The following is a 21,289-nucleotide window of genomic DNA, read 5'->3' on the forward strand; positions in this document are numbered from 1 at the left end:
TGTGGTGCCACCTTTGTCATTCACCTGACATTAATTTTAGTAATGATAAAAATAAAGATATCACTGTGGGAGATGACTGGACAGTTATCAAGGAAAAAATAAAAAATAATAGGCACTATTTCATCACATACTCGATCCGAATTAAAACCCTGCACGTTTCACTTTAGCTGTCATGCATAAATCGGTCAACGTTCTTTCCCATTCTCACAGGCTACTTTCAGCACCGAACAGCTCCGGCAGCTAGCTCCACCCATATCATACCACTTCACAAAGACGATTGGCAGCAATAGCAGCCACACGCGTGTGTCTACGACACTTCAGGTGCCCTTTGCGATATTGGAAGCGATGGGACTATGAAAGCAATTTTCTCAAGCCTCCAGTCTTTCCTCTATTTTCACTCTAATTCTCCTGGCTGCTCTAGGAGGATTGAAAAAGGCGGCTTGTGTTTTACCTCGCCCATGGCTCTGTCTGTGTAAAAGCGACTACCGGAGCTCACCGCTGCAAGACCATAGCGGTTTATAATGAGCTGCTTGGAGTTAGGAAGGCGTCACTTCCAACTAAAACTGTCTGGGCAGTAAGAGAATTGGTTGACTATGAAAACATCTGCCTGACACTCGGTTGCAAAGCGTGAACGGCGGTTGAGGAAGCAAGTAAAGTCGAGCATCTCTTTATCATGGACAAGTAGCAAGTAGTCTAGAGCTTTTGGTAGAAGGCTATGTTTAAATGGCACCTTATGTTATAGAATAGGGATGATACGAATTCATCTCCTAGTAGCTTACCATTAGCATACAAATTTAATCGTTGCGCGAAAGGGGTTAGTTTCGGTTCTCAACGGAGAGCAAACGGATTCTTCATTGAGTCGGTAAAATAAGTCACAGTATGTGTTTTTTCCTTATTCAAATGCTTTTGCAAATGGGATTCGTTTTCGGATCCAATTATGGGTATGTAGAATGGTCGGATAACGACAAAGACGCAGAAATACGAGCAAAGACCCCTTCTATTTACAGCACTCAAAATATCAACAAGGATTCACTGCACCATCCAACTTATTACCCAGGATCCGCCACGGAGCGCACGGTGGTGGCGCACAAAATCGAAGAGGACCTGCCTAGGGTGGTGACAGCTTTCCTGCACACTGGAGACTCGTCGGCTCTTGAACAAGTCAACTGTTCTCGGAGGTATGAGTTGAGTAGCCTCCGTGGTGGAACCAATGTGGCCTCTCATTATTCTCTCCATAGCGTGCTGGACACTATGGCGCACGCGACTAACTTCCTGAACATGATTTTACAAGCCAACAGGTCGCGAGAGCACAGCCTTCGGAGGGATATTCACTGGTACCACGCGCTTGTTCGGAGTATTCTCGAAGGGGACCCCAAAATTCACAGGGCAGTGGTTACATTCCACAATGATGCTCCAACACCGGGTCCTCACGTTTTCCTTCAAGCGACAAGAACTGACAGGGAAGTGGTCCTCCAGGACCTTTCCAACTCTGCTCACCACCGTCTCAAGAGCAGGAGCCCGGATTCTGAGTGGTTTAACGAGTTCAGGGACCGAAAGAAAATGCACGTTCAGAGAAGGGCGTCAGGCAGAGACGCCACAGCCACTCAAAATAGCTACATTCTGGACAAAAGTCAAATCAAGTGGTCTGCGCCTTACCTGGAATGCGAGCATGGGAATTTCGTACCGCACTGGTTACTCACCTTGTCTGCGGGGTTCTATGGGTTGAAGACAAATTCCGCACCCGAGTTCAGGTGAGGCTAAGGGAGCTGGCTGTCACTCATGACTGTTTGTTTGAAAGTAACACTTTTGGTTAAAAAAATGTGCCATGTCTATTGTTTATCGATTGAAAGAAATGGTAGGTAGGCCTATATATTGTTTTTCAGGTCCTGAGAGGACAGCATTGCCGACCTGACCGCATGCTTCCCGCGCTTTGAAGCAGGTGCATGGAAAAGGGCCCAAATAAATCCTCTCAACACAAACAGTAGGATAAAGCTGCTTCCCTACAGCAACGTTTTAAGGTTTACCTAGAGCATCTTACTATGATAGTCATTTTAGACCAATTCTGATGCTTGTGGATAGTTTGCACAGAGCTAGCCATTATTGAAAACAGCATGTGGTCCTGATGTGGTAGTCGAATCTTCAGTAGCCTTTAATTAGGAAAGCCAACCCAAACATAACCCATCTGTATTCCCTCCACTTTACAAAGAATAGATCCTGTGAATCTGAAATTAAATTTACTCAGTGACTAACCATGAAAAATGATTTGTCCCATCCACTGATATGCACAGCAAGAGGGCAATACGTTACATTGAGGATAGGATAGACATTGTGGGATGTTTGAGTAGTTGTTTTCCTGCTTGGCTGATGCTTGTGCAATGCAGAAATCAGCCCTAGTGGAAGGAACAGATGGCTGGATAGCATCTCAAAGACATGTATACTATCTATGATTAACGAACACTGCTGTCTGTCAAAAACAGCTCTTATTTTTTTGCATTCACAGTATAGGCCTCTACACTTCCTTTTTGAGGGATGTGTTTGCTGTAAAAACTTTAAACTAAAACAGTAGGCCTAATTAATTTTAATTTGCTGTTATAGCTTGCATGGTTCAAAAGGCCTGGCTTTGCTGTACATTTTTTTTTGCGATAGTTGTGTGAAAGTGTAGGTCGGTGCATTAGGACACACGTATTTCAAGGCTTCAGTCCAAGTGTGTCCAAAAATACATTTAGTCATGAATAAATTATAAAAGACATGCAGTACAATGGCAATCTGAAACCACTTTGAATTTTAAGTCCACTTTACTCCCACTTACATTTCAGTGCTGCTGTGTCCACACAATAATTCCAGCATGTTGGTTTGTCACCGAGTTTGATTTGTTTAGGCAGGACTACAGATCTTAATTTGAACCGTTTTTCACAGCAGGAAAATAATCTTTCAGCAACAGGAAATGTGTAATATTATGAGTATTATAATTAATGGACATTTTTGTAGGGGTGATATATTTTTAGTTAGTCTGACATTTTAAAGTGGAAATTACAAAATTTAGAAGCCTTTTTAAACCTTGAATACACTACAAGTTTGCATATCCTGTAGTGATGGAAAATGATCTGCGACAACAGAGTGATCAAATTAAGATAGTACATCTGTATGTAAGTTAGTCAGTTTTGTGCATTCCTTTAGCATAAATGCAAGATGATCTCAAAGCGGTTGCCTGAGCCGATCCCAAACAATTACCAAGCCCATATCATTAAGCAAGGGGCTCTGGTATGGAGTGCTGCAGGTACAGAAACATTTAGCCTAGTTCTAACCAAGCACCACAACTGACTCTACTAATTCACAACACCAACTAAGCTGATTTATTAATATCAGTGATTGGCTACATTTCACCTACCTGGCCTCCCAGGTATTCCATGACCCTGCTCTAGTCCCTTGTTGAAACCTCTTCACAGATCAAAAAGGTTTTGATAGGTCTCTGCAGTAGGGTAAGAGCTGTCATGATGCTTGCTCACACCGATCCAGTCGATTCAGATCTGGAAGGGGATAAACGAAGGCCTATGTGTAGGAAGGTATTATTTGACATTGGACCATTGTTGACGTGTCTCCACTACAAATTTGATACAGCGGGAGCCGGACAAAGACCCATGCTGTTGCTGACAGCTACTGTACATTTTCGGCTTAGCAAAACATAGCTATCAACTCCAGCTCAACCATAGAGGGAGGCATTATCGACCTTGGAGCTGCTTTTAAGACTTTTCGGATTTCAAGTACAATATACTTGATTTCTAAAGTTCAGTCCTTTATTTTCATGGCCACGAACACAACGTGAAAGCCATTTTATGAGAACATTGGTATTAAGCCATCGGCAAGATGGCCTTTAATTAGCTGGGAAATTAACTGCTTCTACTGGTTTTTAAAGAACTTGTTCCTGTTCAGAATTTCAGAATGTCCTGAGGGCGCATTAAAATTCAATTGACATTCCCACAAATGGATGTGGCATAGTCGTCTAATGATTAGCAGCAGCAGCATGACTTTTAGAATAGGCCTGTGGATTCAGTTTAACAACTACAGCCCCAACGTGTCGAGATCAAAGAGAATCCCACTGTCTCTGTCTCTCTTCCTTTTTCGGAGAGTTCGTGGCCAACTCTTTGGATGTACATCCAAAGCAATCTATTCACCCCAAGGATAAAAGAAACCAAGACCGACCATTTTTTTTGTAAACCTAATCAAAATGTAAATGTTTCCAGTGTGCTTTTTTGGAGGATATGCAGAATGAGAACATTGGCTTTGAGCTTGAGGTAATGGTCCATGTGTCCTCAGAGGTGTCTCCTCACTTTCCTCCCAGCTGGATACAGGTTAATTTAGATCTACATTTTAAAGTCCATTTAGTAAGCCTATAGCACATTGCATCTCAGTGCTTGAGGTGTCACTACAGACCCCCTGGTTCGATTCCAGGCTGTATCACAACCGGCCGTGATTGGGAGTCCCATAGGGCGGCGCACAATTGGCCCAGCGTCGTCCGGGTTTGGCCGGTGTAGGCCGTCATTGTAAATAAGAATTTGTTCTTAACTGACTTGCCTAGTTAAATAAAGGTAAAATTGGTAATTGGTTTGGTAATGGTTTGTTTGGATTAGACTGGCTATACAGTATTTGTTAGGCTTACTAAGTGTTACCAAATACAGTAAAGTACTACTTAATTCGTTTTTTGGGGTATCTTTACTATTTATAATTTTTGAAAACTTTGACTTTTACTCCACTACATTCCTAGAGAAAATAATGTACTTTCTACTCCATCCATTTTCCCTGACACCCAAAAATACTTGTTACATTTTGAATGCTTAGCAGGACAGGAACATTGTCAATTTCACGCACTAATCAAGAGAACATCCCTGGTCATCCCTACTGCAACTGATCTGGCGGACTCATTAAACACAAATGCTTTGTTTGTAAATGATGTCTGAGTGTTGGAGTGTGCCCCTCCCTGGCTACCCATACATTTAAACAACTAGAAAATCATGCCATCTGGTTTGCTTAATATAAGGAATTTGAAATGATTAATACTTTTACTTTTACGTTTGATACTTCAGTACATTTTACCAATTACATTTACCTTTGATACTTAAGTATATTTAAAACCAAATACTTTTAGACTTTTACTCAAGTAGTATTTACTGGGTGACTTTCACTTTTACTTGAGTCATTTTCTATTAAGGTACAGTATCTTTACTTTTACTCAAGTATGACAATTGGGTACTTTTTCCACCACTGGTTATGTTAGGCTGTATGGTTTGACTTTTAAAAAGAAAATCCCTCCTGCTTGCTGGTTACCTCATGTCACTGGATCCTCACATTCTCACACAAATTTTTTCTCACCTTCCTTCCCTCCCTCACTCCCTCCCACACGCACACAGATTCTTTCGCTAATCAACACTTTCTCTGTCACAGTTACACTTTCTTTCCCCTCTATTCTTGCGCCTGGGGAAAGATGGAATGAGCCTCAGCCTTTTTTCTTCATGGGTGTTTGTTCCAGTTCCCACCAGACAGATGGAGCTAATGATTGTCAGGCTTCTCTTGAGAACGACCCCTGGGGCCTGGGCATTATAAGAGAGGGAGAAAGAGGGGCAGACAGACAGACAGACAGACAGACTGGGTGAATTGGGAGATAATGTTTGATTTTGGAGGAAAGAGTGGCAAGATTGCCAGACACAGAAATGCATAGATCAGGGGGATCAGTGGCAGACTGAAAAACAAGTTAAGAAAGAGAGAGAAAAGGAAAGGGAACGAGACTAACGGACAGAGACTGAATAAAGAGAGCGACCCACCTGGGGCCCATTTGATCATCTTAAACCACATGAAAGAGAACACCTGATGGCAGGCTGGGAGCTAGCCCCACCCAACTATCCAGTTGTCCAAATGCAAACTGTGGATATGTGAAGGTGCTTTGGATGCAAGCCAATGCAGTAGCCTAATTAATCATGTGCCAGTAGATAGAGTGTGTGTGCAGTATTGTCTCCCAGAGGGAAACAACATCAAGCGAACCATCAGTCTATTGATTTACTGTAACCCTATAAGATATTTATGTTTTGGTTACAGTAAACATGATGCTCAGAGCTGGAGTCGACATGATTCAATTGGGCTATTTAAGCTTGACTACTTCTCTCATTAGGGCACAATAAAGATTTGTAACATATGAACATATTAACCAGATACATAGGATATATATTTTTTGTTGCAATTGACGTTCAATTGGACGAAATACTCTGCTTGAGTAGCATTCAATGCTCATACCCGTTTTTGCCTTGAATAGTTTATTTCCCTCAATAGTTCACCTGTAGACATTGGACCAAAGTAGAGACCCTGTTATAGATGAGGTCACAATGGAACCTCTGCTCTTTCTTTCTTTCTTTCTTTCTTTCTTTCTTTCTTTCTTTCTTTCTTTCTTTCTTTCTTTCTTTCTTTCTTTCTTTCTTTCTTTCTTTCTTTCTTTCTTTCTTTCTTTCTTTCTTTCTTTCTTTCTTTCTTTCTTTCTTTCTTTCTTTCTTTCTTTCTTTCTCTCTTTCTCTATCTTACACTAAAAGAGACGTCTGAGTTGAAGCTAACTGCTCTCTCTAACCTCTATGCACCCCCCCCTCTCTCTCTCTCTCTCTCTCTCTCTCTCTCTGTATCTTTCTCTCCTCTTACAGGGGTGTGGTTCGAGTGGATGTCAACCTACAGGATGTGGACATTGACCAGTGCTCCAGCAGTGGCTGGTTTGCCGGAACTCACCGATGTAACGTGACCAGTATGGAAGTGAGTCTACTTTCATTCATCCGTTCAACTTTCCATCCCTTCGTCCATCCATCCATCCATTCATCCATCCATAGTTCATACATTGATGGTGTGTGCTTCCTACACTTTACATGCATACACAAACACCATTTCTTGGTAAAAGCATGGTTGTTATTGTTAATCCCAGTACTAAATCTAGTGGCCTTTCCGCAAATGTTTTGCTAACAAAAAATCATACAGGACATAAGGACCTTAGTAAGAATGCAGTACATTGTGTCTTTGCAAACAATGTACTGCATGTCCCTCTGAATGTAATTGGTAATGCATATACAAATGCTGACTACTTGTCAAGATAACAAATACACATCCTGTATGTGTACTGCTACTGGGAAAATCAATGAAGGCATGAGAACAAAAAGAATTGTGCTCTCGGTATTGCTTCTCTTGGTGTGACGTTTATGGTTGAAATGTTTTTTTGTCTCCATGTAGACAGTGAATGCACTCTTGGGAGCAGCAGTGCAGGTTTATTTTTGTGTAGGTTTATCTTTGTTGTATTGTAAAGTATAGTAAGATTAACAGAGCTCTGTAGCAATATTTGCATCGAATATGCAGGAAGGATGCAGCATATAAGCCTTTGCTTGTGGGCGCGTATTCTTCACGGCTTAATACAGTGTAACACACTCTGGAAGTGGAACGAAGAGGTTTTAACTAGTGTTTTTCGTGACTGGCACCGGAGAGACATCATGTTTTATCACACTCAGAGTGCAGGCTATATCGACTGAACCATCTGTCTTCCGAGTTGTTGATGCTGTGTGTGTGAAGTAGGTATGTGTGTGTGTTGTGGTTTGGTTTTACTGTCCTTGTGGGGACCAGAAGTCCTCACAAGGATAGTAAAAAAAATGAATATTTGGACATTTCGGCGGTCCCCACAAGGACCACATTTCTGCTGTTAACCTACTAAAAAAGCAAGTAGACATAACGCTATCGCTTACCAGTTATAAAACACGATGCCTCCTAAAATGACAGACCTTCCTAAACCCTCAACTACCTCCACGTCAAAGATGGACAATGAGGCTGCGCCTGCCTGGTTCAAAATGGAGATGGATAAGGCCATCGTTCAAATACAAGACACCATATCTGCCCGACTCAACAAAGTGGATGAAATCACGCATAAACTACACCAAGACCAAGACCAAGACAAGTAAGCAGTTAACCCAGTTGCAAACCAGGCACTCTGACCATGAGACTGCAATTGTGGATGTACGCAAAGATGTGGAGGAAACGGACAAGAAGCTAGCGGACTCCATCTTGAAGCTAGAGGAAAAGGTTGATGTCCTTTAAAAATGTTCAGCGGCGCAGCAACCTCAGGAACAAAGACTTCCCAGAGGGAGTTGAAGGAGGCATTCTTACAGGAATGGCTACCCAAGCTACTGGACCTACCCACCTAAGCTCATAAGCTCACCCAGTTGAAATCGAAAGGGCTCACCGTACACAACAGAGAAGGTCACCTAGTCAGGGAGGGCCTCCCCGAGATTTCGTTATCAAGCTGCTCCGCTACCAGGACACCATCAGCATACTCAAGGCCTCAAGAGCAAAGGGGGACATACAGTTTGGGGAATCCCACATCATGATCTTTCCTGATCTCTCACCAGCACTCCACAAGAGGAGGATGGCATTCACTCCAATCAAGAGGCTGCTGAGACCGTCAGCACTGACATACGGCCTGCGCCACCCGGCTACCCTGTGGACTCGAACCAACACTGGAGAACGCACATTAGATATGGTGAAGGCAGCCGAGATATACCTGAAGAGGGAATATCCTGAACTATTCACATCTTCTACTCCATCATGAGGACAGAACATTTGACATTTCGAGCCATTCTCCCCCCCCAAAATATAGATTGGACTCTGCTTGATGGATGTTTCAACAGCGGCCCAGGGATACTAGCTAGCTACTGTCATTCTCTAATGTTGGGGATTCAGGTGGATTTAGCTGTCTCGTCTCACTGACGGCTGGCTGGCTATATGGCCACCAACTGGCTGATTGTTTCATTTGGGTTTTATATTCAGTAGCCATATCTGACTGGCAACATACCTTTTGCTAAAATATTAGTTATCTGTTCTTAAATATATTGTTTTGTTGGGCTTTTGGGCTATTGTTTACTATGATGTGGCTACTGGCCAGCAGCTACCTGTTGATGGTTGGTCGGCGCTTAGATAGCTGGCTGGTACATAACGATGGGCTGCGGTTGGGCTTGGCTAATTCCCACATATTGACGGACTGATTACAAATACATTTGGGTTTAATAGTTGGGGCTGGGTGTGTTATCATTTGTATTACATCATTTGTATTACTTTGTTTTTGCTTATAACTGTCACGCCCTGACCTATATAACTCTAGTTAGTTTGGTCAGGGTGTGCATGTTTAGTTCGATGTTATGGTAGATCTATGTTTAGATCTAGGTTTTGTACGTCTACGTTTGGCCGGGTGTGATTCCCAATCAGAGGCAGCTGTCGCTCGTTGTCTCTGATTGGGGATCATACTTAGGCAGCCAGTTTTCCTGCCTGGGTTGTGGGATCTTGTTTTGTGCTCAGTGAGTCTGGCTTGTGTGTATAGCCTTCTGACGTCACGTTTCGTTGCTTGTTGTTGTTTTGTATGTTTATTTGGTTTAATAAACATGGATGCATTTCACGATGCGCCTTGGTCTGACCCGTCCTTCAACGTCCGTGACAATAACGTTATGATGGGCTGGCTCTGGCTAATGTTTGCTTGCTCGGCTGACAATTTGCTTTGTTTTTTCTTAACTAACATTGGCTACTTAGATAGCTATACAAACGTTAACTTATACTATCTGTCATTGACAGCTAACTAATACAGGCTGATTTGCGTTTCATTTGTGTTTTATATTCAGTAGCCATATCTGACTGGCAACATACCTTTTGCTAAAATATTAGTTATCTGTTCTTAAATATCATGCTACGTTGGGCTTTTGGGCTTTTGTATGTCATGATATGGCTACTAGCTGGCTACCTGATGATGGCTGGTTAGTGCTTAGCAGCTAAGCCTGTTGGTACCTAACAATGGGCTTGGCTGATTTCGCACATATGGGCTGACTATCAATACATTTGGGGTTAATATTTTATCACCTTGTGGGCCGGGTGTATTATAATTTACTATTACTATTTTTTGCCTGCCCGGCTGACAATTTGCTTTGTTTATCCTAATTACTTATACCAACGCCGACGTTATACTGTTTGAGGTTTCCAGCCAACTATAACTTGAGAACATAAACTGGCTGGCTAAATAGAAATGTGACATGTATAACCTTATACATATCTGACGTTTCATTTTTCTTGTTGAGGAAAAGCGTTAGTTCTAGCCATAAATCAGTAAGGCCAATGCAATGGTACCATGACGGGAAGTGTTTGTCTTGATATATACAGTACCAGTCAAAAGTTTGGACACACCTACTCATTCCAGGGTTTTTCTTTATTTTTGCTATTTTCTACATTGTAGAATAATCGTGAAGACATCAAAACAATGAAATAACACATATGGAATCATGTAGTAACCAAAAAAGTGTTAAACAAATCAAAATATATTTTATATTTGAGATTCTTCAAAGTAGCCACCCTTTGCCTTGATGACAGCTTTGCGCACTCTTGGTATTCTCTCAACCAGCTTCATGAGGTAGTCACCTGGAATGCATTTCAATGAACAGGTGTGCCTTGTTAAATTTGTGGAATTTATTTCCTTCTTAATGCATTTGAGCCAATCAGTTGTGTTGTGACAAGGTAGGGGTGGTATACAGAAGATAGCCCTATTTGGTAAAAGACTGTCACGATCGTCAGTGAGAGAAGTAGACCAATGCGCAGCGTGTTGAACGAACATGGTTATTTATTAAATAAAGCATGAAACAAAACAATAAACGACTCGTAACGTCCACGGTGACAATGACCGAACACGGAACAAAAACCCACAAACACAAAGTGAAAACAGACAGTTTAAATATGGCTCCCAATCAGAGACAACCAGCCAACAGCTGACACTCGTTGCCTCTGATTGGGAGTCACTCAGGCAAACATAGAAAACAACAAACTAGAACCCCCAACATAGAAATAACCACCTAGAATGAACACACCCTGGCTCAACAAATAGAGTCCCATAGCCAGGGTGTGACAGTACCCCCCCCCTAAAGGCGCGGACTGCGACCGCGCCTCAAAAAGAGCAAAACAGGGGAGGGCTGGGTGGGCATACCTCCTCGGCGGCGGTTCTGGCTCCGGGCTTGCCCACCACCCTCCAACAAATCCCCCATAGCGCCCCTGGTCCGGTCTAGCCCCGCTGGCTGGAGCTGGACTGGACGTAGCAGGAGTGGTTAGCTTCAACTCAGTAGTGGAGCCGTTGACCGGTACCTGGCTAGGCACCGGTGACCCAGGCACGGGTTGTGCCGGACAGACGACGCGCACCCCTGGCTTGGTGCATGAGGCAGGAAAGGACCGGACCTGGCTGACGATGCGCACCCCTGGCTTGGTGCGTGGAGCAGCAACGGGCCGGACCGGGCTGACGATACGCTCCCCTGGCTTGGTGCGTGGAGCCGAACGGGCCTCACCGGACTGACGACTCGCACCCCTGGCTTGGTGCGTGGAGCAGCAACGGCCGGACCGGGCTGACGATGCGCACCCCTGGCTTGGTGCGTGGAGCCGAACGGCCTCACCGGACTGGACGGACTCGCACTCCCTGGCTTGGTGCGTGGAGCAGCGACGGGCCGGACCGGGCTGACGATGCACACCCCTGGCTTGGTGCGTGGAGCCGGAACAGGCCTCACCGGACTGACGACTCGCACCCCTGTCTTGGTGCGAGTGGCAGGAACGGGCTGGACCAGGCTGACGACTCGCACCCCTGGCTTGGTGCGAGTAGCAGGAACGGGCTGGACCAGGCTGACGACTCGCACCCCTGGCTTGGTGCGAGTGGCAGGAACGGGCTGGACCAGGCTAACGACTCGCACCCCTGGCTTGGTGCGAGTGGCAGGAACAGGCCGGGCCGGGCTGGCGACGCGCACCGTAGACTTGGTGCGAGTGGCAGGAACAGGCCGGGCCGGGCTGGCGACGCGCACCGTAGGCTTGGTGCGTGGAGCAGGAACAGGCCGGGCTGGGCTGGCGACGCACACCGTAGGCTTGGTGCGTGGAGCAGGAACAGGCCGGGCTGGGCTGGCGACGCACACCGTAGGCTTGGTGCGTGGAGCAGGAACAGGCCGGGCTGGGCTGGCGACGCACACCGTAGGCTTGGTGCGTGGAGCAGGAACAGGCCGGGCTGGGCTGGCGACGCACACCGTAGGCTTGGTGCGTGGAGCAGGAACAGGCCGGGCTGGGCTGGCGACGCACACCGTAGGCTTGGTGCGTGGAGCAGGAACAGGCCGGGCTGGGCTGGCGACGCACACCGTAGGCTTGGTGCGAGAGGCAGGAACAGGCCGGACCGGGCTGGTGACGCGCACCGTCCATTTGGTGCGAGGGGCCGTAACAGGCCGGACCGTACTGGGGACACACACCACTGGCTCTACCCCGGGAACTGGAATGGGCCGGACCGGACTGGTAACACACCCCAGTACCTCTCGCCGTGCCTCTAAACCTCCTTTCCCTACTTTGACCAGTGGTCCCCGTAACCTGGTGGCCTTTTGAATACGCCCCTTTTCTGCCTCCGTCAGCCCCGTCGTCCATGCCCTGTGCCCCCCCCTAAAAATTTTTGGGGGTTGCCTCTCGTCAGTCTCACTCTATGGCCGGCGATCCTCCCATGTCCAGTCTGCCTGCTCCTGGACACGCTGCTTGGTCCTTGTATGGTGGGTTTTTCTGTCACAATCGTCAGGGAGAGAAGTAGACCAATGCGCAGCGTGTTGAACGAACATGGTTATTTATTAAATAAAGCATGAAACAAAACAATAAACGACTCGTAACGTCCACGGTGACAATGACCGAACACGGAACAAAAACCCACAAACACAAAGTGAAAACAGACAGTTTAAATATGGCTCCCAATCAGAGACAACCAGCCAACAGCTGACACTCGTTGCCTCTGATTGGGAGTCACTCAGGCAAACATAGAAAACAACAAACTAGAACCCCCAACATAGAAATAACCACCTAGAATGAACACACCCTGGCTCAACAAATAGAGTCCCATAGCCAGGGTGTGACAAAGACCAAGTCCATATTATGGCAAGAACAGCTCAAATAAACAAAGAGAAATGACAGTCCATCATTACTTTAAGCCATGAAGGTCAGTCAGTCCGGAACATTTCAAGAACTTTGAAAGTTTCTTCAAGTGCAGTCACAAAAACCATCAAGCGCAATGATGAAACTGCCTGTAAATCTGTTCCAAACTCTACCCATGCCTCTGCCTAAACACTTTTACAGACAAATTACAGTTTTTCCTAATTGTTAACACCTGTTTGCTGACACTACATCTCAAGTACTTAAAACTGTAAACACAAAACAGTTTGCCTATTTCCCCAAACCCCGCAAAATGAAACACAGCAATCAAAATCATGTACTCCCTGCTCAAAATGGAACTCTGCATACAAATGAGACACACACACACACACACACACACACACACACACACACACACACAAACATTAACTGAATCTAACTTAGTGACAACCGAGATCACACTAATGTGACATATTCAAAACACTACTATCAGAACCTATTTCGGTGTAAAGACTAATATTTTGTTGTTATGCTGTATATTGTCTGTGTGTACTCAAACAAGAAAGGAACATAAATGCAACAATTTTAGTTTTATATTTCAACATGACTCAATGCATGTCAAACAGCATACTGTACACAAACAGTAAAAATTCGAACATACAGTAAATATATTTTGCATATGCAAAAGAACAAAAATAGGTATATTTGTCCTACTTTACTGTATGTTAGATCAATTGCACGGAATAGATAAAGAAACTATCAAAATTCAGTCAAATCTAAGTCATAAGTCAAAAAACAAATACTCCATTGTGAAAATAATATCAGTCATGTCTGTTGTTGTTGTCCGGCCACAGATTTTTATCAACATCACAGGCAATATTCTCCTTGGCCAGACAACGGGGGAAATATCTTCTGGCATGACGCATCCACCACTGTCAGGACTGCTGGAATGTCACCACAGGCCTCCTCCATTGCCTGGAGAAGGGCCATATGTTCATAGGGTTTGCAATCATACACCTTCCACCGCCATACTGAAAACAACTCAATTGGGTTGAAAAATTGGGAATATGGTGGGAGATTTGTAAACCTGGGATGGTGATGGAACCAGTTGCGGACCTGAGCAGCCCGATGGAAACTCACGTTGTCCCAAATTAGAACATACATTTGCTGCTCAGCATCACCTGGCCCTCTCTGCACTGGTTGAACAAGATTGTCATGTAAGGTGTTCAGGAAAATAAGGAGATGGGCAGTGTTGTATGGTCCAAGGGTGGCATGGAGGTGGAGGACACCATTGTGGCTCATAGCTGCGCATATGGTGACATTTCCCCTGCGCTGGCCAGGTACCTCAATGATGGCACGTTGACCAATTATGTTCCTTCCTCTCCTCCTCGTCTTTGCTAAATTGAATCCAGCCTCATACATGAATAGGAGTTCCTGGGGGATGGGCATCCAACTCCACGATTCTCTGAAATGACAGTAAATACTGTAATTGCTGTATAGTAAAGTTCACTGGCAACATCAATGAGTCTCTAATGTTTCAAGAGTCTAATACTAGTAGATTACTTACTTGCACATATTCGTACCGTTTGCATCACTCTTTGGGAATTCCTTTCAAATGGGACTCTGTAGATTTGCTTCATCCGGAGATGGTGTTTCTTAAGGATGCGGGCTATGGTTGATAAGCGCACTCTGATGTTATGGAAGATGGCAGGGTTTTCTCAATAATCTGTTGTTGGATTTCCTGCAGTCTTATGGTATTATTTTCAACTACCATTTGCACAATGGCAGCCTGTAAATAGACGCGTTCTACCACCACGTGGTGGTCATCTTTCAGTTCTACAAAAACAAAATAGCATACAGTACAGTAAACACTACGGTAATACAGTATACAAGATAAACATGTTACAAAGTAGTATAACTCCCAATTTCATACAGTAATACATGAAACATTTACTTTGTTTCCCCTTACAGTATGTATTGGAATCTACAGTCTTTACTGTGCTGTATGTTGTACTACTGTCAAGTAGTAAAAGTAGTAGATAGGTCCAATGTCTGCAGTACATACCTATTCTGATTTTGGAACGTCCGGATGATGGATGCAACAGTGAAGCGGCCTCTACCCCCACCTCTACCCCCACCTCCACCCCCACCTCCACCTCTACCTCCACCTCTACCCCCACCTCCACCTCTACCCCCACCTCTATCCCCACCTCCACCTCTACCCCCACCTCCACCTCTACCCCCACCTCCACCTCCACCTCTACCCCCACCTCCACCTCCACCTCTACCCCCACCTCTACCCCCACCTCCACCTCCACCTCCACCTCTACCCCCCACCTCTACCCCCCACTTCTACCCCCACCTCCACCTCTACCTCCACTTCCACCCCCACCTCCACCTCTACCTCAAAACATGTGCCAGTAGTATTGCAGATTTGGTGTATGGTTCTGCTGAATGAGTTACAGATTTGGGTCATTGTGCCTCATGGGCCAGTTTTAGTGTGTAAACAATTGGGAAAAATTGTAACACTGATTTCTAAATTCTTATGGAAAGGGTAGCCCCTCAGAGTTAAACTCAATACTTTGTGCAGACCGTATTCAAAGGGTGGTCTTTCTTTGCCCGATTTGAGGCAATATGGGTATGGCAGGACACCAGTTCTGATCCACTGGCAAATAGAATAAAATTATCTTCATTCCATGTCACCTGGCAACCGTGCCTTACATATCCCCACCCAAAGCAATTAGTAGCTCCATAAATAATCCCTTTATAAAACATTCCCTTAACATATTGACAGAAGTTCACAAGCTGACTGGAGGAAATAAATCAGTATATAAGCGAACTCCATTTCATGAAAATCCTATGTTACCAAAAGCCTTAAGAGATGGTATCACTCTTTTCTGGTTCAAGAAAGGTATAAGGTCATTTGGTCAATTATATGAGGTTGGGGTGATGCTCTCTTTTCAAATATTAGTTTCCAACTTCCCCAATCTCACTTTTTCAAGTATTTACAGGTCAGACACTACATAGCTTCTCAACAGGGAGGTAGATCACAACCTTTGACCTCAACTGCAGCTGACAAACTATGGCAGGATAGAATGGGGGTGAAAGGCTTTATTTCATGCATACAGTGCCTTGCAAAAGTATTCATCCCCCTTGGCGTTTTTCCTATTTCGTTGCATTACAACCTGTAATTTAAATTGATTTTTATTTGGATTTCATGTAATGGACATACACAAAATAGTCAAAATTGGTGAAGTGAAATGAAAAAAATAACTTGTTAAAAAAATTCGCAAAAATAAATTACGGAAAAGTGGTGCGTGCGTATGTACCCCTTTGCTATGAAGCCCCTAAATAAGATCTGGTGCAACCAATTACCTTCAGAAGTCATATAATTAGTAAAATAAAGTACACCTGTTTGCAATCTAAGTGTCATAAGATCTGTCACATGATCTCAGTATATATACACCTGTTCTGAAAGGCCCCAGAGTCTGCAACACCACTAAGCAAGGGGCACCACCAAGCAAGCGGCACCATGAAGACCAAGGAGCTCTCCAAACAGGTCAGGGACAAAGTTGTGGAGAAGTACAGATCAGGGTTGGGTTATAAAAAAATATCCGAAACTTTGAACATCCCACGGAGCACCACAATATGGCACCACAACAAACCTGCCATGAGAGGGCCGCCCACCAAAACTCACGGACCAGGCAAGGAGGGAATTAATCAGAGAGGCAACAAAGAGACCAAAGAGAACCCTGAAGGCGCTGCAAAGCTGAAAAAAATAAGCAAACACGTTTGGTGTTCACCAAAAGCCATGTGGGAGACTCCCCAAATATATGGAAGAAGGTACTTTGGTCAGATGAGACTAAAATTGAGCGTTTTGGCCATCAAGGAAAACGCTATGTCTGGCGCAAACCCAACACCTCCCATCACCCCGAGAAACACCATCCCCACAGTGAAGCATGGTGGTGGCACCATCATGCTGTGGGGATGTTTTTCATCGGCAGGGACTGGGAAACTGGTCAGAATTGAAGGAATGATGGATGGCGCTAAATACAGGGAAATTCTTGAGGGAAACCTGTTTCAGTCTTCCAGAGATTTGAGACTGGGACGTAGGTTCACCTTCCAGCAGGACAATGACCCTAAGCATACTGCTAAAGCAACACTCGAGTGGTTTAAGGGGAAACATTTAAATGTCAAAGCCCGGACCTCAATCCAATTGAGAATATGTGGTATGACTTAAAGATTGCTGTACACCAGCGGAAGGAGCTGAAGCAGTTTTGCTTTGAAGAATGGGCAAAAATCCCAGTGGCTAGATGTGCCAAGCTTATAGAGACATACCCCAAGAGACTTGTAGCTGTAATTGCTGCAAAAGGTGTCTCTACAAAGTATTGAGGGGGGGTGGGGGGTGAATAGTTATGCACGCTCAAGTTTTCAGTTTTTTTGTCTTATTTCTTGTTTGTTTCACAATGAAAAATATTTTGCATCTTCAAAGTGATAGGCATGTTGTGTAAATCAAATGATACAAACCCCCCCAAAATCCATTTTAATTCCAGGTTGTAAGGCAACAAAATAGGAACAATGCCAAGGTGGGTGAATACTTTTGCAGGCCACTGTATACTCTAGTATACAGACCTTGATAGGAAATGAAGCCCTGAATGTATGTTCTAAATGGCAAGACGACCTTGGCCTCATTATTGAAGAAGAGACGTGGGAGAAACTTTTCTTCGATGCCCAACAGTTGTCTTTTAGCACTAGGCATAGAATGATGCAGTTTAATTTGCTGCACAGGGTATACTTCACCCCAGAGAGGCTTCATAAGATTAACGCAAAATACTCTAAATACTGCCCTTGATGTGAGACAGAGGTGGGAACCCTCGTAATGTTTTTGACATGTTCAAAACTCGATGTATATTGGTAGGTCATATCTCAAGTGACCTCTTTTGAATATTTCAATAATTCCCTCCCTAGTACTTTTAGGAGATGAGTCTCTATTGTCAACTAGAAGTCAATATAAAGCTAAATTAGTTAAATTAGCAATTATAGCTGCTAATAAATGTATAACTCTTAATTAGAAGAGTAATTCCTGTTTGAAAGGATAACAGACAATGTACAGAAGAAACCTTCTGTATTCAGGGAGGTTTGGGGAGACTTCATAGACTTACTAGATTCTGCTGCATAGGGTGTGTGGAATGTGTGTAATTTGGGTTGACTTTGGATGTGGGGCTTTGTTTTTACATTTAGTAATCATTTCAAAAAAATCTAAGTTAGCTAGGTTGATTTGTGATAAGTAATAAGTGATGTACATGTATCTAAAACCTTATTAATGTGTTGAAACAATCTGATGACTGTGTTTATGTAAATGTTACGCTGATCTATTTTGTTTCTTTCTACATTTTTCTCACAGCAATTTTTGTATGTAGGCATATCTGTCGAGCTAGTACTGGGATAATAGGGATGGAATGGGAGGGAGTCCTACGTGTAGTTATGGTACTAGGGACTCGGGGAGGGGGATATAGGAACTACCGTATTTTCCGCACTATAAGGCGCACTTAAAAGCCTTTAATTTTCTCAAAAAACGACAGTGCGCCTTATAATCCGGAGCGCCTTATATATGGATCAATTGGTTAATTGGTTGATCCATACTGGTTGTACACGGCGCTCAAGGCACTCTGTCAAAATGTTTCAGTGTGAAAAAACGATAAAAACAATTTAATAATAATGAAATGTTTCAGTACGACTGGTAAACTACAAAGCCGCACCGCTTGCAGCATTACGGCTACCGTAGTCAGTAAACACCGGTACTGTGCTTACTCACAGTCCCACACCACTTGTGTGTGTATAAAGACCCCAAAATGGCACCTTTCAAGAGACACGCTACGACGCAGAGTTCAAGCTCAAGGCTGTCGGGTCACGAGTAGAATATGGGAATAGAGCAGCAGCGAGAGAATTCAACATTAATGAATCAATGGTACGGAAGTGGAGGAAGCAAGAAGATGACCTGCGCCAAGTAAAGAAGACTAAACAGAGTTTCCGTTCAATTCTGACACTGAAGAAGAAGAATTTGAGGGATTCGTGGACGGGGAATGAACTGAAAAAGTGAGCTTTACGTGTTATACGTAACTGAACAATGTTGAGTTATGCACTAACGTTTGATTTAGTTGTATCAGACTGTTTCTTTTACTACGTGTTTACTGAATCAGGGAAAGGTTCCCCTCCACGTTTGGGAGAAGAGTGAGCAAGGCTGGGAGATATTGTCAATATGCACATTAACGTTTGAACAACGTTACCATGGGAGTGAACGGAGTTGTCAGAACGCTTAATAAGGTTTGACTTTATCTGACTGTTTTGTTGACATTCCTTTTAGCACAGCTCCATCTAGTGGATGCATAACGCAACCCCAGTCAAACGTTTGACTGCAGTATCTTCTATTCTATGCGCCTTATAATCCGGTGCGCCCTATATATGAAAACAGTTCTAAAATAGGCCATTCATTGAAGGTGCGCCTTATAATCTGGTGCGCCTTATAGTGCGGAAAATACGGTAGTTGTTCTTGTTGTATGTCTATGGATGTTTATATTGGAAAATGTTCAATAAACAGAATGTAAAAAAATAAGACCAATATAAGAATTAGGGTTACAAGTTAGGTTTAGTTTTAGGGGTTAATGTTAGTGTTAAGGTTAGGGAAAATAGGATTTTGAATGGGAATCAATTGTTTGGTCCCCACAAGGATGTTTGTGTGTGTATGTGTGTGTGTGATATGTTGCAGCTCAATTCAGTAGTGGGGTCGGGCTTGCTGTTCAGGCTTGCGTGGCATTGCCCTGGCTATATGATGTATTATAAATGCAGTGTAATGGATTGCAGCAAGAACACTGAATTATTGACCATGCTCTTTGTCTGTGTGCTCCCCCTCATAGGCTTCTCCCCACTTATGGGAGTTCCACTGAAGGAACATTCCAAGGTTCCATGTATCCCACTAACCTGCCAGGATGTGTTCTATTGTTACACTTTTAACCCTCTAGAGGCAAAAAAAAAGAAATTGACTTGTACTTGGGCACCTTCAGACGAGTCTTGTGAGGCTTGTGTTCATCCTAGACAACAACCAAAACAACCTTTCCATAGAGGGGTCATGTTAGTGTGTAGCCCAAACTGTTCGGACGCTACAGACAGAAGTTGGCAGATCTGCAGTACCATCTTCAGACGAGTCCTGTGACGCTTGTTGCGTCTGTAGAGGCTAAACCGTTCGGACGCTACATTCGTTTTCGTGAGAAGACCGATTTTTGGGATGTCTCATGGTATGAACAACACCGCTGTAACTCTGCCACCTTTCACTGCAGATGCGGAACGGTGACATCGGTGGATGCAAAAAAACATATCTCTAGTTTAAACAGACGGATTTTGATGGGGATTTTTTTATGATGCTAATTAGAGTTCCGCCGGGCTGCGGAAATTGACTCTAGGGGTTTTTCAAAGAGATTCTGTCTCTATCTGAGCGTAAAGGTGTGTGTGTGTGTGTGTGAGATGTGTGTTTACTGTAAGAAAGAGGTGTTTGCGTGTGTGTGTGCTTGCTTGTGTGCGTGCATTTGCTCATACAGTTTTGGTTGCAATATATTTTTTTAAAGAGATAGTAGCAGTGTGTTTTGTGTCAGTGCTCACTGTGTGAAGTACGACAGCATACAGTACTATATGTCTTCTCATGAATTAGATTAGAGTGAATGAGAATTTAGAATATGCTAATTCCATTTGATGTATGGTTCATATGTATGCGTGGGTGGGTGTATGTGTCTTGAATTACCATTGACAAGGACAGCCCGTTTTTCTCTCGAGGCAATTCTAACCTTGTCATTTCAGATGAGTATGACAAGAACGTTATGACAGGGGTTGACATTTTCTAAAGATAATTTCAGAACCCATTGGACTTCCCGTCCTCCATTGACTTTTGATCTGCTGGGTTTTCGCGTAACAGTAGCCAGTGAGTGGATGTCATCTCCAATCAGTCTCCTCTCTGTCCCAACAGAGCTGTTAACAATGTTAACTGACAGAAGCTTGAATAAGTGTAAGGGAATGGGGGTCTAAGCATTGAGTAGCCCTATTAAGTAGCTCCAGTGATGAGCCTCATTGAGTAGCCTACACTGCAACAAATACCCTAGTTTCAGACTCCTAATTATCCTTACACCTCTGAAGACTCTATCCACTTCCATGCCAGTTGGAAGAATTTAGGAGTTTTATCTCTGAACACTCAAAAGCTGGTTTCTCCACCGACTGTTGGATAAGGGGAACCATGGGGTGTGGAGACTAGAGATCATGACTGCCAATGTGTCCAGCC

At 43.9% G+C, this 21,289-nt stretch overlaps 1 protein-coding gene across 1 annotated transcript in view; it reads left to right on the forward strand.

Annotated features, from left to right (window-relative positions):
* Positions 1-294: 294 nt before the first annotated feature.
* Positions 295-21,289, forward strand: part of LOC121534929 (probable G-protein coupled receptor 158) — an 86,500-nt gene continuing 65,505 nt past the window's right edge. Inside the window, exons 1-2 of the mRNA XM_041841553.2 lie at positions 295-1,751; positions 6,678-6,783. Coding sequence (XP_041697487.2) covers positions 880-1,751; positions 6,678-6,783 — 978 coding nt within the window. The 5' untranslated portion in view covers positions 295-879. The remainder of the gene's footprint in view (positions 1,752-6,677; positions 6,784-21,289) is intronic.

Source organism: Coregonus clupeaformis, chromosome 21 (assembly GCF_020615455.1).
Source record: "Coregonus clupeaformis isolate EN_2021a chromosome 21, ASM2061545v1, whole genome shotgun sequence".
Taxonomy (NCBI): domain Eukaryota; kingdom Metazoa; phylum Chordata; class Actinopteri; order Salmoniformes; family Salmonidae; genus Coregonus; species Coregonus clupeaformis.